Source organism: Oncorhynchus clarkii, chromosome 12 (assembly GCF_045791955.1).
Source record: "Oncorhynchus clarkii lewisi isolate Uvic-CL-2024 chromosome 12, UVic_Ocla_1.0, whole genome shotgun sequence".
In the NCBI taxonomy this organism is placed as follows: Eukaryota; Metazoa; Chordata; class Actinopteri; order Salmoniformes; family Salmonidae; genus Oncorhynchus; species Oncorhynchus clarkii.
Genome location: NC_092158.1, coordinates 42011481 through 42028687, shown reverse-complemented (window position 1 = coordinate 42028687; position 17207 = coordinate 42011481). Strand labels below are relative to the sequence as shown.

The 17207-nt window shown below is 44.9% G+C and overlaps 1 protein-coding gene across 5 annotated transcripts in view; it reads right to left on the bottom strand.

Annotated features, from left to right (window-relative positions):
- Window positions 1-17207, bottom strand: part of LOC139423208 (cell adhesion molecule 1-like) — a 434909-nt gene that overhangs the window by 43636 nt on the left and 374066 nt on the right. For all 5 annotated transcript variants that reach the window (XM_071174957.1, XM_071174958.1, XM_071174959.1 and 2 more), the window contains 3 exons: window positions 15467-15625; window positions 8653-8749; window positions 5689-5861 (listed from right to left, as the gene is read on the bottom strand). In XM_071174957.1, the coding sequence (XP_071031058.1) occupies window positions 5689-5861; window positions 8653-8749; window positions 15467-15625 (429 nt within the window). The remainder of the gene's footprint in view (window positions 1-5688; window positions 5862-8652; window positions 8750-15466; window positions 15626-17207) is intronic.

Genomic DNA, 17207 nt, shown 5'->3' with positions numbered 1-17207 from the left:
GGCATCAATCGATCTTTTCAAATGTTCCTTCACGTCAACAACACTCAAAGGTGGTGGCCATCTTGTGATCCAAGGGTCACCTTCCCTCTACTGCAGCCCACCTAGGCTACCGTTGGTATATCTGTAGCACATTCCCTCTTACCTACTTGGTGTGTAACAACAAGTGGCACAGCGTTCTAAGGTACTGTATCTCAGTGCAAGAGGCGTCACTACAGACCCTGGTTCAATTCCAGGCTGTATCGCAACTGGCCGTGATTGGGAGTCCCATAGGGCGGCGCACAATTGGCCCAGTGTCGTTAAGGTTTGGCCGGGGTAGGCCGTCATTGTAAATAAGAATTTGTTCTTAACTGACTTGCCTAGTTAAATAAATAAATGTACTGACATGTATGTGATAGATGCAAACACACTCACTAGATGTAAATTGTAAAGTATTTTGTCTGTAATGTCTTTTTCATTATGTGTCGGACCCCAATAAGACTAGCTGTAGCCATTGGCGTCAGCTAATGTGGATACTAATAAAAATTGAATAAAGGGTGGTCGAGTTTGGTGGCATATTTCTCCAAGGGAGAGGTACTTGAAGAGATTTGTTTGTTTGGCATGTCAATAAAGTACTTTTATGGATCATGGGTTGTCAGAACTAAGTTGTTACCTGTCCCAAACTCCCTGTGATTAACAAGGCATGCCTTGACAGGGCAGTTGCTTTCACGCTGTTTCTCGGAACAGTGCACCCATGTTGATTACCTTTGCCAAAGGTGAGACAGAAGGTGGCTTGGGGAGTAGTGGCGTGATACGTTTCTACACTAACGGAGGAATTCAGCTTGGCATTAAGACATGGAAAATAGATTGGTGAAGTTCTTGATTATGGTTGATCACCTTGTCAGTGAAAAGGAGTATATTTAAACTGCAGTATATTTAGGTACATTCGACAAAGAGGAACCGTTGTAATATATTTTATTGTAATATATTATGTTTGGCTCCCAGAGTCCTTTATGGTTGTTCAGCCTATATTTTGTTAATGACCAGTTAATCGTTTGGACATTCCCCCCCAAAAAGTACATTCATCTTCACCCAACACATTATAAAATAGATACATGTGTAAAGAAGTGAGTAATTCAATGTGAGAGAAAGCTAGGGAGATGTGCAAAGTCCCCATGAATCCAGCCAGGAGCGGTTTCAGAAGCAAACCAAGCCGGCCTTGAGGTGATCTGAATTTGTATTCGAACACACTCTCTAATATCCATTTTTAATTACTAACAAAGAACATATTCCATTCCTGTAAACAGAGGTTTGAAAAAATAATGGCTGAACGGACAAATAGGGAAGCCTATCTTGCGGCGGGAGCCGGCTAACTGGGCTAGCGCCACTGATGAGTTTCACACGTGTCAGGAGCTGACAAACTTGAGCTGAGAAGTGACGCTACTTAATTGGTTTTTATCCCGTAATAAACTGTGAGGCCTAGCAGATGTTTGGGATCATCGGTGTCAATAGCTCATTAAAAACTTGGCAGCGATAATAAGATCTATACTTTCCCTGCTTCCAACCCTCCAAACAAGCTCGACTAGAGTGAATGTTCACCAAGGTGTCCCTTAAAAAAAGCAGCACTCCATGCTACCCGCTTTCCCAAGGATGTTGTATCAAATGCAGTGGAAGCTTACAGAGTTTTAAATATGGGGAGCTGCGTGTGAGTTTTCCTGTTAAGTCACTGTGGATTGTTTACCAGGGCAGATTATGAATCAGCATTCCGGGCCCAGAGAGCTTGGAGCGGAGGCTGCATTAAAATACTGGGACTGCCTGACAAAGAATATCCCTCCACAGTCACGCTAAATGCTAAGAAACTCAAGAAATTGAGAGTTTCTCTCTTCCTTTGTCTCTTGGTTTTATCCCCTTAGACAGCTGAGTACAAACAAACCTCTGGAAATTAGCTGAGGTGATCCAGCCGAGACACACAGATGTAGGGAGGAGAGAGGCAAGCAGGCAACGTCTCAATTAATACATTTTTTAAATGTATCCTTTATTTAACGAGGCAAGTCAGTTAAGAACAAATTCTTATTTACAATGACGGCCTCAGAACAGTGGGTTAACTGCCTTGGCCAGGACGACAGATTTTTACCTTGTCAGCTCGGGGATTCAATCTAGCAACCTTTAGGTTACCGGCCCAACGCTCTAACTACTAGGCTACCTGCCACCCCTTTAACCAAGGGATTGATGTGGGAGTGGCAAACTGGCACATGTGGGGGTAGTATAAGAATCTCACTCAATAAGGGGCAGAGTAAAAGTCAATGAAGAAAACACAGAACAATCTGGCTAATAGAGCACTTAAAGTATAGTGTACTTTAGGCTGTTGATTTCCCTACCAGCCACCTGCTGGAGTCACACAGCTTTATATATTGGAGAGAAGCAGGAAGAGTGGAAAGAAATCTGGTCAAATCTCCTAAATGTCTACCAAACATTCTCTTCCTGAGCTCATTAAAAGTGTATCGACTTTGTGTGGTAAAAGAAAGAGCCACACGGTATGTGAAGGACAAAACCCAGGTACAGCTTTCGTTCAGACAGAAATCACTCCTTTTCTTACTCAATCATTCCAGAGAGTTATGAAGAAGTGTGGAGATGCCCAGAGAGCTTGGAGCGGAGGCTGCATTAAAATACTGGGACTGCCTGACAGAGAATATCATTCCAGAGAGTTATGAAGTGTGGAGATGGGTGAATAACGTTACACTCCAGCACAATAACACTAACTAAAACACTAACTAACTAATAACACTCTCCCACTCCCAAAAGAGCGCCATGGGGGTAGTTGACTCCAATTTAAAAGCTTATGAACAGCACGGGGGAGTGACCCCCCCCCCCCCCCCCCCCCCCCCCCCCCTATTCGCCCTGGCAGATAGCAGGCGACTCTTACCGAGGCCCTTCTGTCGCCTGCACAGCAATGGGACGGTGCCCGGCATTCGCCGCGCAAAGAACCTCTCCCAAATCTGCCAGCTGCACGATATGACAAACAAGAGTGATGGGGCCTCTCTTCTCCTAACTAGGAGGAGTGGAGGAGAAAAGAATAGGGGAGGAAAATAACTAGTCTCCGGCAACGGCACCACGCTAACAACGGTCATTGGAAGCCAACGGCACACCTGCAGCGAATGCTTGTCTCACGCAATCAACGGGTGGACAATTACGCGTTAATAAAGACGGTGTGTGGAGGTTATAAGGGGGAAAGTCCCTCGTCGAGACAACTCATCTGTTTTGAATGGCATCCTTTTGTATGTTTACTTAATTGTGTTCATTTTCGTTGCAGGGAGAGACTGACACTGGGATCCCTCTGCTAATTAGCCACCTTTGCTGGACTAAATCAATGCCATCTTGCACCGTAGGAAGCAGTACACTGCACTAATTATGCAATTGGTAGTTATTCAACCAGAAAGATGAAGAGGAGCTCTCTCTTCCATATGGAAGGCTGATATTTCTATACATTTGCGTGTCTGCAGATGGGCGTGATTATGGGTGTCACAGTGCCCCATAGCCACCTCTGACATGATCTAATAGTCTACCATTGATCTCAGGTTATCTGCCTTGTAAATTGAAGCGCCAGCCGACCCCTAACCAGGAGGAAATATTGGCCCCCAGAATCTAATGAAAGAGCACAAGACCCTGGTTAAGAATGGGGGTTGGAGGAGGGTGTCAAGATGAGATCATTTATGGCTTCGTTATAATGGCTGGCTGATGACATTGGTTCTGGCTGTGGCAGGACTGCACATGTTGTTTCCCTACAGCTGCTGTGCTGTAGATTGTCTCCAGTTAGGCTTCCTGATCGTGAGTTACATCTGATGCTGCTTTACCTTGCTTGGCTGCCTCTAGAGAGTAAACAACTGTAAAACACGTGTTGTTGCCTGGCCAGGAATAAAGATATGTTTCCTTATACTAGGTTAGGGTGTGCGGCGAAAGGTTGCTGGTTTGAATCCCAGTGCCGGCAAGGTGGAAAAATGTGCCATTCTGCACTTGAGCAGGACAGTTAACCCCCAACAACTGCTCCCTATGAGCCGTGGACATCGATTTAGGCAGCCCTTCGCAACTTTCTGATTAAATGCGGAAGACACATTTCGGTTGAATGCATTCAGTTGTGCAACTGACTAGTAATCCCCCTTTCCCTTAATAGGAAACGGTGTCTCTTTATTTGCAACAATATTTTTCATTATGTTCTTCATTTTCCAAGCCAGCGTGTAGATAGGTTGAAGACAAAAAAGGTTACTGTAAAGGGTCCGATACATTGTTTCATCTCTGGCTGTGTGTTTCCTTACAGGGGGAATTCATTCTGTACCGGCAACACAACAATATGACTTCCAGCTTGACTCAGGTCGGGTGTTGGCGGTTGAGATAAACACAGAAAAGCACATACTCCAGACCAGTTTAGGGGAGTGTCTCATCCATAGTAGCAATCAATCTTCAGCGCCGATGTTGACGCCAGGGGCAGGAGGAGGAAACCCCCGGAAGCATCTCAGGAGGAAGGGGAGGAAGTGTAGAGAGCTGAGAGAAGAACTAGAGAGACATGCCGCCGGGCACGGCGCAATAAAAGCCAGAGCTAGTAAAGGAAGGAGGTCCTCTTTATTGGGTTAGGGACGCCTCTGTAAACTGGTTGCTAAATCTCATTCGACTGCAGGGCCCCACCAATTTTCCTTTACCGACGGGCCGCTTGAAGAAATGGGTACCGGGGAATGCATTCTTTCTCCCGGTAACCAAGTTAGTGTCAACTGCCCTGCCGTTGCTCTCCATCACTTAGCTTCACAATAGTCGGGGAAACAAACGTATTAGAGGGATGGGGGCCGGGGTTATATCAGTTCTGCCTGTCAACTAAGGGGAGACAGGGTGGGATGGGGCGGGATGCTGAGGCTTCTTGACTTACTGTACGTGAGCTTGATGATGGAAGGGGGGAAAAGTGTATTACACATTTCCAGACCACTCCAACCTAGAGGATATTGAGGCCCCCACTGAGCATACTGGGACGGTAATAACTTAAATGGATTTCCTATTGTAATTTCCCCTGACAGGAAAGTGCATTATAGTGAAAACGTGTAGTATCAGTGTGGTTAATATTTGAAATAAAAACTGTTTACTACAAAAGCCCTGAATATGTCACACATGCATTTTTCAATGTTGGCCACTGTTGAGATTAAACACAGGTATTGGCGTACACCCAATTTTTCAAAATACAATACATGTTTAACAAGTGTGATAAAAAGGTGAAGACAAGTCGACGCATAATCTTTCACAAGCCCTGTTGTTTTACCGTGTTCGTCATTAACACCACCTCCTGCTCTTCCATTGTAAATAACATCCATTCAGCGATTTGTTCCTATGTCAGTCAACAAGTCCTTTTTTCAGTCCATTAATGCCCTCAAAATAGCAGCCAAATAATTTATCCTGCAAGCTTAGTACGATTTGGTAAGCGATATCTGCCGAGTCAATTTGCCGGATGGAAAATGACCAGATTAGATGGGAATGTCCTGCAAGAGAGGAATGTCATTGGAATCAATGGTATTGAACCGTGTTCAGATAATGCTGTCAGGAGAGAGGGGGATAGAGAGAGATGAATAGAGAGAGAGAGGGTGCTGTGAGGTAGGTACCATACACACGTAGAGTATGTAGTCATAAGAGAGGGAGAGAGATAAAGACAGAGAGAGCACTGAATCGAGAGGTATGTACCATAGACATAGAGGATGTAGTCGTCATACGACTCGCCCACTGAGTTGGCAGCGAAGCAGCGGTAGGTGCCGTTGTAGGTCTTGTTGAGGTTCTCGATGTACAGGTCCGGGCCGGTGATGAGGGCGTGTGAGGGAAGGTCGTCGTCCACCTTCACCCAGTTGATCTGCTGGGGACTAGAGAGAGAGACAGAGAGAGACAGAGAGAGACAGACAGACAGACAGACAGACAGACAGACAGACAGACAGACAGACAGACAGAGACAGACAGACAGACAGACAGACAGACAGAGAGAGACAGAGACAGACAGAGAGAGAGAGAGACAGAGAGAGCGAGACAGAGAGAGGGACAGACAGAGAGAGACAGAGAGAGAGACAGAGAGAAAGACAGAGACAGACAGACAGACAGACAGAGACAGACAGAGACAGACAGAGAGAGGACAGCAATATCACTCAGTGATTAAATAATACGCATTTGGACTTTTGGGACTGGTCTATTGGCTACATGGGAAAAAGAGGAGACAGTAGTGTCACTAGTCACGTGCATTGTTTTCCCCAAGACCTGGATGTTGAATACATATTATGTCAATTTTTTTGTTGTTGAAATAATGGGATTATTTAATTGGTTCCTTAGTACTTCCTTTTTTTTATGGCACATCTGATAGGGTGTATCCTTTAGGATAAACATAAACACACCCAATGAGATTCTTTCACCGTGCCAAACTATACTGAACAAAAATATAAACGCAACATGTAAAGTATTTGTCCCATGTTAGATTGGGTTGAAAAAAAAGATCCCAGAAATGTTCCATATGCACAAAAAGCTTATTTCTCTCAAATTATGTGCACAAATGTGTTTACATCCCTGTTAGTGAGCGTTTTCCTTTGCCAAGATAATCCATCCACCTGACAAGTGTGGCATATCAAGAAGCTGGTTAAACAGCATGATCATTACACAGGTGCACCTTGTGCCGGGGACAATAAACTGCCACAAAAATGTGCAGTTTTGTCACACAACACAATGCCATTGATGTCTCAAGTTTTAAGTGAGTTTGCAATTTACATGCTGACTGCAGGAATGTCCACCAGAGCTGTTGCCAGATAATGTCATGTTAATGTCTCTCCCATAAGCTGCCTCCAATTTCATTTGAGATAATATGGCAGTTTGTCCAACCGGCCTCACAACCGCAGACCACGGGTAACCATGCCAGCCTAGGACTTCTTCACCTGAGGGATCGTCTGAGACCAGCCAACTGGACAGCTGATGAAACTGAGAAGTATTTCTGTCTGTAATAAAGCCCTTTTGTGGGAAAAAACAAATTCTGATTGGTTGGGCCTGGCTCCCAAGTGGATGGGCCTATGCCCTCCCAGGTCCACCCATTGCTGTGCCCCTGTCCAGTCATGTGAAATCCATAGATCAGGGCTTAATGACTTTATTTAAATTAACTGATTTCCTTATACGAACTTGAAATTGTTGCATTTATATTTTTGTTCAGTATATTTGTGTGTGTGTGTGTGTGTGTTCATAGCTGTGTGTGTGTGTGTTGAACTGTGTGAGCTATTAGTTGGGTAGCCTTTTATCTTCCTGGCCTCTCGACGTGGTTAACTACATTACCCAGCCATATTTGTTCCCTAGCTACCTTGGCAGGAAGCTTACATGAAGTGCTGGATCTGGATCCCATTTCTTTGACGATGAGTTATGTGAGAAGAACCAGACGGCACAGAGGGAAAAAAAACAAAGCACCTCTTAGCTCTGTTCTGCTCTCACAACCTTCAATGGCTGGTTTGCTAGCTAGCTAGCGCACCGTTATTTCCCTTGAGTGGGCGCCGAGGCCTCTCCCTTGTTGTTCTGTTTTTGTGTTGCCGTTTAAACTTGTTCCCTTCTTTTGAAAAAACTTTTTGGGGGGAGAATGAGGGAGGGAGAGAGAGAAAAGGGAGGGGGAAAAAAAGCACCAAGCCACGAAACAAAAGAGCAGTTTGAGCTCAATAACAGTTGATCTCCCGCCTTTGTGGCTTGGTGAAAAAACAACATTTGATGGCGAAGGCGGCGGGCGGCTCGAGAAAGCAAATCAGACTCCCTCGTCAGGGCGAGAATCTTAGGTAGCCGGAATCAGAGGTTAAATATACACACACAGCGTCGGCCGCTTCTGCTGCGCTCCCGATACGGAGTAAGGAGAAATGACCTAGAAGAAGTGGTTTACTGAGGAAGTGGGGATGACACAAGAGAGATAGAGACTGTGGGGGAATGGAGAGAGGGAGGATGGGCGGCTAGAATACAAATGGACACACACGGCCAGAGCCCGCCACTATCTGGCCGCAGTAATGAGTGCAGAGAACTCTCACGGGCTCTAATGAAAATGACTTCCAATTCTCTGGCCCACTGTATTGATTGTATTTTCATCTTTATTAAATGAATACGGGTGAGAGTCGCCTTGTCTCTCCCTGCTGAGTGCAAAACTTGAAGGGGGAAAGGGAGGGAGGTGTGCATGTGTGTGTGTGTGTAGTCTGTATCTGTCGAAATGTGGAAATGTTAGAGGTCTCCTCCTTCACAATTATTGTGCCTCGGGACTAGAGGATGGGTAATGATGTAATGTCTTCGCAGGGATCATACATCTGACAGCATCATGTAATGACCGTTTGTGTTCCGCAGCGAACCGCTGCAGCCGGCATCACGTTTCCACTACGACCGGCCACCGCTTGCTCCCTGAGCTACGGGCGGGCGTTACAGTCTCTGCATGTGTCCGTCTTCAACGCATTTACAAGCCCACAACCACACTGTGCTCCACCTGGAGCATGTGTAGTATGCTAATAACAGAGGTTGTGAGCTAACAGGAAGAGGGGAGGGGGAGCAGTTTCCCCTTTGGAGGCATATGAAAAGTACATTCAACCTACTCCGTACTATCCATAAATATTCATACACGTACATCAGTAAGCCCGTGGAGGTGTGTAAAACGTGTGTGCGTCTTACTGGGGTTTGCCTTTGGCCTGGCACGACAGCTCCATGTTCTGTCCTTCCCTTGGCAGCCCGTCAGGAAACTCCACTACGATCTTCACCTCTGGTTTATCTGTGGAAGGAGAGGAAGGGGAAGAGAGAGAGAGAGAGGGAGAGACAGTGCGTCAATGTAATATGCAAGTCATTAGTGCCATTACAAGTTTATCAAGTAGGTAGGCTCTAGTCTACTTAATGGTTCTCCATTCCAAGTTGATGCAGGCTACGCAATGTGAAATGTAAGGACGTGTGGTTGGGAGGTTCACGAAACAAATGTTTAAAAATTTGGAGCAAAATATATTAATATTGTATGAAAAAGACAGTTCTAAAGCTTCAGGTACAAACTCAGCGTTTGTATTGTAGTTTGGTAAATCTTTGTTTGAAACCATATTTTTATCTATCAACACGTTGCTATTATTTGGGCTCCCGAGTGGCGCAGTGGTCTAAGGCGCTGTATCTCAGTGCTAGAGGTGTCACTACAGACATCCTGTTTCGAATCCAGGCTGTATCGCAACCGGCTGTGATTGGGAGTCCCATAGGGCAGCGCACAATTGTCCCAGCGTCGTCCGGGTTAGGGTTTGGCCGGTGTAGGCCGTCATTGTAAATAAGATTTTGCTCCTAACTGACTTTCCTAGTTAAATAAAGTGAAATAAAAATGATCTATGCAATGCTAAGGTTTTTCAGAGTTTGGGCCTCACTAAGTACCAGTGGAGGCTGGTGGATGGAAAATCGGAGGATCGGCTCCTTTCTATCCATTACAATGACACCATCCAATGATTTCTCCCTCCAGTAGTCTACACTGGTAAGTAGCCTACACACAACCCCCTCAAAAACGACCACATTCTCCTACTGTATCCTCCTATCTTCACAGCAGCACACTGTCCACTTCCAACGGATGCTCCAAGCCTTTCCTCTCTCCTCTGCGGTGTGCAGTTTGTCAACAGTCCATGGGACCGACAGCAGGCTACAGCTACACCATTGACCTTTCTGGTCCATCAGTAACAACCTTTAGCTCGTCCATTAACATGACTGGCCGTCATACGCAGACTGCAGAATGGACAGGTTTGGCCAGGTTCTACTCCCCACCACCCGGTGATAGACAACGGGTAAAGAGATGGCTTTGATGCAGATGTGTCGTCCATAGCTGTTTTTACAACATTTTCTGTGAAATGAAACAGGCTTGTGGCATGTTGCCTACGGGGGAGTTGGAGGGATTGTGAAGGGACTGTTTGAGGCGAGGTTGTCATTATTGTACGCAACCTAGACGATTTGACAGATTCTGGCCTTCAGGTTGCGGTAGTGTGTGAAGGAGTGTCCAACAGCGAACCTATACTGTTTATTTTGAACTGTTGGTTAGTCGTCCAGTCGATATCGATTGGTTTATTTAGAGATGTTCTTTTGCAGGGTGAATTGGTTGAAATTAAATAAGTCCCTTTGGGTCAGTTGCCGTAATGTTTATGAACTTCCAACACTATCTGCCGTCCTTGCAGTATCCGGGGAAGGCAACGAGATGAAAGAGAAAATAAAGCTGCCTCGCTAACAAGACGTCTGGACCTCAAAGACGCTTTGGACGCTTTCTGTAAGAAAGCCATAAATGTCCTCTCAACAACATTTAAGACAGAAACAGGGTTATAAAAGTGGGTAAATCAGTCGGGGCTGCCTTTTAATGTTGCCTTACAGTAAGTTAACACTAATAAGGCCCCCCTTTGCTCCCTTTGGCAGAACTCCAACACGCCTGCCGTGTTCAGAAGAAAGAGCAGCCTCTGTATTATGTACAGAGCTAATGAGAGCAAGGGGAGAAAGAACAGAGAGATAGAGGGAGAGAAGCAGAAGGGAGAGAAGGAAAAGAAAGAGAGACAGACAGGGAGAGAGCGAGTGAGAGAGAGACAGAGAGCGACACTGAGAGGGGGAAGAAAGAGAGAGAGGTGGAAGTGAAAGAGAGAAAGGGAAGAAAGAGAGAGAGACGAAAGGGAATAGAAAGAGGCAAGCGAGAGCGGTGGGTGGCGGGGCGATAGAGAAAGAGAGAAAAGAAAGGCAATTTGAATTTGAGGCAGAGTGAATGGAAAAGATGGGAGAGAAGGAAGAGAGAAAGAAAGAGAAGGAAGAGAGAGAAAGTCAAAGAAAGCACACCATTACCTCCCTTTCATTAACAGTGCCCTGGCAACAACGGCTGGCGTGGACCACGAGAATAAAACACACACAGTATGGCTAATGCACTCCTGCTGGGTGTTGTGTTAATACGACCATCATTATCATCACATTCATCATCATCATCAGGTTGTAATGCAACAAAATAGGAAAAACGCCAAGGGGGATGAATACTTTTGCAAGGCACTGTCCCCATAAGAGCGGCAGTTCGGGGCATGTTATTAGGGCTAAACTAAGCATAGTTAGCAAATGTATCCAAAACACCAGTCTCAACGTCAACAATGACCTGTGTAGGGTGCCGTCTTTCGGATGGGACGTTAAACGGGAGTCCTGACTCTCTGAGGTCATTAAAGATCCCATGGCACTTATCGTAAGAGTAGGGGTGTTCTGGCTAAATTCCTGGCTAAATTCCCAATCTGGCCCTCAAACCATCACGGTCACCTAATAATCCCCAGTTTACAATTGGCTCATTCATCCCCCTCCTCTATCCGGTAACTTTTACCCAGGTCATTGCTGTAAATGAGAATGTGTTCTCAGTCAACTTACCCCTATAAAATAACGGATGAAAAAATTATATTAATTAAAAATAAATGAAGAGGCGACTCTGGGATGCTGGCCTCTGTCCAGTGTTCTTTTGCCTATTTTAATGTTTTCTTTTTTATTGGCCAGTCTGAGATATAGCTTTTTCTTTGCAACTGCCTAGAAGACCAGCATCCCGGAATCGACTCTTCACTGTTGACGTTGAGACTGGTGTTTTGCGGGTACTATTTAATGAAGCTGCCAGTTGAGGTCTTGTGAGGCGTTTGTTTCTCAAACTAGACACTCTAATGTACCTGGACTAACTGGTGCCCCCGCACATTGACTCTGTACCGGAACCCCCTGTATATAGCCTCGCTACTGTTATTTTATTGTTGTGCCTAAATTATTTGTTAAATTTCTCTTTTTTTTCTTCTTAAAACTGCATTGTTGGTTAAGGGCTTGTAAGTAAGCATTTCACTGTTGTATTTGACGCATGTGACAAATAAAGTTTGTTTGTGTCAAAACTTTTGACTGGTATTATATGTAAATGAGATATTTCTGTATTTCATTATCAATAAATTTGCAATAATTTGATTTGATTTGCACAAAGCGAGGTCCATACAGAAATGGTTTGTCAAGGTCGCTGTGGAAGAACCTGACTGGCCTGCACAGAGCCTGACCTCAACCACCTTCGGGATGAATTGGAACGCCGACTGCGAGCCAGGCCTAATTGCCCAACATCAGTGCCTGACCTTACTAATGCTCATGGCTGAATGAAAGCAATGTTCCAACACCTAGTTGAAAACCTTCCCAGAAGAGTGGAGGCTGTTAATGCAGCAAAGGGGGGACCAACTCCATATTAATGCCCATTATTTTGGAATTAGATATTCGACAAGCAGGTGTCAACATACTTTTGGTCATGTAGTGGATACTTGCCTATTCTGCTCAGTGTTTGACCTGTTGATGGGTTCATTTCCCGAGGAGTATTCGGGTACTTTCACTAAGACTGATGTTGTTGTCCCCAGGGCTCCTGTAGTTGAAGTTGCTGTACTTGCAGATCACTAAATATGTTAACAGCGGAGATCCACTGTCCGGTCAACACACAGCAATCTGCAGGCCATCCATCTGTCCAAATTACAGCCCTGGCAGAGGCTGTGCCACTCTGTCTGGCACCATTTACATTTTACTCATTTAGCAGACGCTCTTATTCAGAGCGACTTACAGGCTCTATTAGGATTAAGTACCTTGTTCAAGGGCACATCAACAGATTTTTCATCTAGTCGGCTAGGGGATTTGAACCAACAGCCCTTTCGGGTTACTGGCCCAACATTCTTAACCACTAGGATACCTGCCACTATGTTGGTTGGACAGGCATGTACTGTTTTTAATAGAAAGCACTTTGTTTAGGCCTGTACGCTTCTACACTGCACTCTCCCAAAGGTTCTTGAAACCACGTTGCTCTCTTGTGGTGTGTGGATTAAAATGAAACCATTACATGCAATGCAGAGGGTTGGTACTGATAAAAGACACTACAGTACATCCCTCAATTGTCCTCTCACTGCAGTGTAATATCTCCTGTCCTTGTCATCTTCAAAATGTAATCATAAAACTAGAGGTTTAGTGTTTTGATGGCTACAGTACCAGTGTCTGTCTCGGAGTTGTACCATCTTAAACTCGCTAGACACACACACGCTCCGGTGACTTCCTGGTATTACCACTTGGGGAAAATGAGAGCGTCTGTATCGTCCAGGGAGACGACCATTATCATTATGCTAATATAATTATTTGCTTTATTATCTGCGTCCCCCAGCAGCACTCAAGCCTCGGACATCCATCTGCCATGGAAAGCTGAACTAGTGACCCCTTGGGGGGGGGGGCAACTGAGCAGTAGGGTAACCCTGCTTACCTTGCCCAGCAAGCCATCAATATTATTACTGGGCTTATTTAATATCCTTGGCCATGTTTTTTCTATTTTCTATGTGCACTCAATGATTTTAACATTGATTGCTTTTGCCTGCCCCGACAGCCAGGCAAGGCGAAGTGTCTGGTGAGAGCGCACAAGTCGGACCGTGAAATGAGAACGTGTAGAATTTGGGCTGCTGGCTGGCTCACCTTGGAGGAGAATTTCAAGAATTTGGAATGATAGTTCATTATCACATTATTTTGTAGTAGTCACTAAAATGTAAAATCCAATTGCCGCCATATTGGTGGGACCATGTGAAATCGTGTAACATCGAACCGTATCCGCTCTTCCCTTTCCATATTTATCCAGCGCAATATGAATAAGTACTTGTGCGAGCGTGACAGTAGGGGCAGCCCAACCAGGCTCTGCAGAAGCAGTTGGAGTAGGGCTCACGTAGTGGAATTTGCTGTACTTGCAGATCACTAAATATTTCAACAGCGGAGCTCAACCATGCTGCTCCACTGCCTAACCTTTTCGGTCAACACACAGCAATCTGCAGGCCGTCCAGGAGTCCAAATTACAGCCCTGGCAGAGGCTGTGCCACTCTGACTGGGTGATGGGTGTGGCGCAACATTGGTTGGACAGGCATGTACCCGTTTTACGAGAGAGAACTTTGTTTCAGACTTGGGATGTGTTTGTTTCTACACTGCACTCTCACAAAAGTTATTGAAACTACTTTGCTCGAATCTTGTGGTGTGGATTAAAATGAAACCATTACATGCAATGCAGAGGGATGGTACTGATAAAAGACACTACAGTACATCCCTCAATTGTCCTCTCACTGCAGTGTAATATCTCCTGTCCTTGTCATCTTCAAAATGTCATCATAAAACTAGAGGTTTAGTGTTTTGATGGCTATAGTACCTGTGTCTGTCTCGGAGTTGTACCATCTTAAACTCGCTAGACACACACGCGCTCCGGTGACTTCCTGGTATTACCACTTGGGGAAAATGAGAGCGTCTGTATCGTCCAGGAAGACGACCATTATCAGTATGCTAATATAATTATTTCCTTTATTATCTGCGTCCCCCTGCAGCACTCAAGCCTCGGCCATCCATCTGCCATGGAAAGCTGAACTAGTGACCCCTTGGAGGAGGGGGGGGGGGGAAACTGAGCAGTAGGGTAACCCTGCTTACCTTGCCCAGCAAGCCATCAATATTATTACTGGACTTATTTAATATCCCTGGCCATGTTTTTTCTATTTTCTATGGCAGAAAGAAGTCTATTAGGCCAGCCTGTGCACTCAATGACTTCAACATTGATTGCTTTTGCCTGCCCCAACAGCATGGCTAGGCGATGTTTCTGATGAGAGCGCGCAAGGCGGACTGTGGAATGAGAACGGGTAGAATTTGGGCTGCCGGCTGGCTCACCTTGGAGGAGAATTTTAGGAATTTGGAATGATAGTTCATTATCACACAATTATTTTTGTATTTGCTAAAATTTCTAATCCAATTGCCACCATATTGGTAGTTCAATGTGAAACATTGAACCGTATCCTCTCTTCCCCTTCCATATCTATCCAGCGCAAAGTGAAAAATGTACTTGTGTGAACGTGACAGCAGGGGCAGCCCAGCAAAGCTCTGCAGAAGCAGTTGAGAGGGGCAGCCTAGAGAACCAGTCTGCTACTGTAATGGGAGAGCGGCCAAATGTCACGACGAGGCACATGAGCCCGTCTCTTCCAAGGAAGAGTCAGATGGAGCATCCTTGTTTATTTTGTATGTCAAGTTTTGGAAGGAAAGGCAAGAGAAAATACCGTTACCCTTTTATGTAGATAATGGTATCTGAAGCCTAGGTCTTCAGCCCAAAGGCCAAGTCAAGCACTTCAGGGCCTTACCCATTGTATCATAATGCCACTACTGCATATTAAACATAGGCCAAACATTAAGTTGGTTGATTTTAGTTCCTGAAATGCAGTTTGAAGGCCTTTGTCTGTCGTCGTTGGACAAAGGCCTCTGAGAAAAAGGGGCAAACTTGTGTTGGGTGCAAAAAATGATGGATAGACAAAGTTCAGTCAACATATGTGGAACAACAAAATCTAAAATGATTTCCCTCAATCAGTAGAAAACATGTATCTCACCCATGCTCTCCATACGTTTCCGTATCATATGTGCAAGGAATATTTCTGTAAAAATAGACAGGGTTTGAGTGTCGGCCCATACTCACAATGAACCACAAGGTACGTCTGGGCCTGGATGTCTTTGACGGCTGGGTGATCCACAATGCACACCACAGGCACACCGTCATCCTCTTTGGTGACGGTGAACGTCAGCTGGCTGGTCACGGTGAACATGGTGTCGTACATCTCCTCTACCTTCGACTTACCTGGGAGGGAAAATGAAGACAGACACATTTAAAGGTCCACTGTGTGTTATTTACAGCCATTTTCTATCATGTTTTTGGAATTAAGTAGTGGGTCGTTTAACACAGACCACAGTATTTTATGGCACCTGATGAAGACCTGAGTGGTTGAAACGTTGTCACCAATAAACCACATGCGAGCATAGATTGCAGTGTGCAGAGTTTCTTTATATTGTTTAATCGTATGACGATATACGGCACCTGGCTTTAGAAGCTTCTGATAGGCTAATTGACATCATTTGAGTCAATTGGAGGTGTACCTGTGGATGTATTACAAGGCCGACCTTCAAACTCAGTGCCTCTTTGCTTGACATCATGGGAAAATCAAAAGAAATCAGCCAAGACATCAGAAAAACAATTGTAGACCTCCACAAGTCTGGTTCATCCTTAGGAGCAATTTCCAAATGCCTGAAGGTACCACATTCATCTGTACAAACAATAGTACACAAGTATAAACACCATGGGACCACGCAGACGTCATACCGCTCAAGAAGGAGACGCATTCTGTCTCCTAGAGATGAACGTACTTTGGTGCGAAAAGTGCAAATCAATACCAGAACAACAGCAGAGGATCCTTGTGAAGATGCTGGAGGAAACAGGTACAAAAGTATCTATATCCACAGTAAAACGAGTCCTATATGGACATAACCTGAAAGGCCGCTCAGCAAGGAAGAAGCCACTGCTCCAAAACCGCCATAGAAAAGGCAGACTATGGTTTGCAACTCCACATGGGGACAAAGATCGTACTTTTTGGAGAAATGTCCTCTGGTCTGATGAAACAAAAATAGAACTGTTTGGACATAATGACCATCGTTATGTTTGGAGGAAAAAGGCGGGAGGCCATCCCAACCGTGAAGCACGGGGGTGGCAGCATCATGTTGTGGGGTTGATTTGTTGCAGGGGGGACTGGTGTACTTCACAAAAGATGTGGATATATTGAAGCAACATCTCAAGACATGAGTCAGGAAGTTAAAGCTTGGTCACAAATGGGTCTTCCAAATGGACAATGACCCCAAGCATACTTCCAAAGTTGTATTTGGCTAAGGTGTATGTAAACTTCCGACTTCAACTGTACCTGTGACATATTTTACTATAGGGAAGAAAAATGCCATACAAGACTGTAAGGACCTACTATAACACAATCTTCTTAATCTTTAGACCATTAATGTAACTGGCCTAGCTATATATGTTTTCTTTTCATAAGGACACCACATGGTATTTGGTACTTTTTGTGGAAGTACACATCTCTGAACGTACCTGAAAACAAAACGTATTTTTCCCCCTATGAAAAGCTTGTATTATGTAACCAACCACATGAAATTGGGAGTGGAATATGTTTAATTTGTAATGAAATAGTAACAAAGGGATACTGTTGTACTCAAGGCTACGTGGGAAGACTAGTAATAACTTAGCGTAAGGGAGAGGCGTCCATTGTGGGTCTCTGAATGGAGCGGCTCGGTGAAAGTGACCTTGTACAGTAAAAGTGGTGGAGAGAGGGAGACGTCCTTGAGAATGGTCAATGGAAGGAGAATCAGCTGGAAATGTC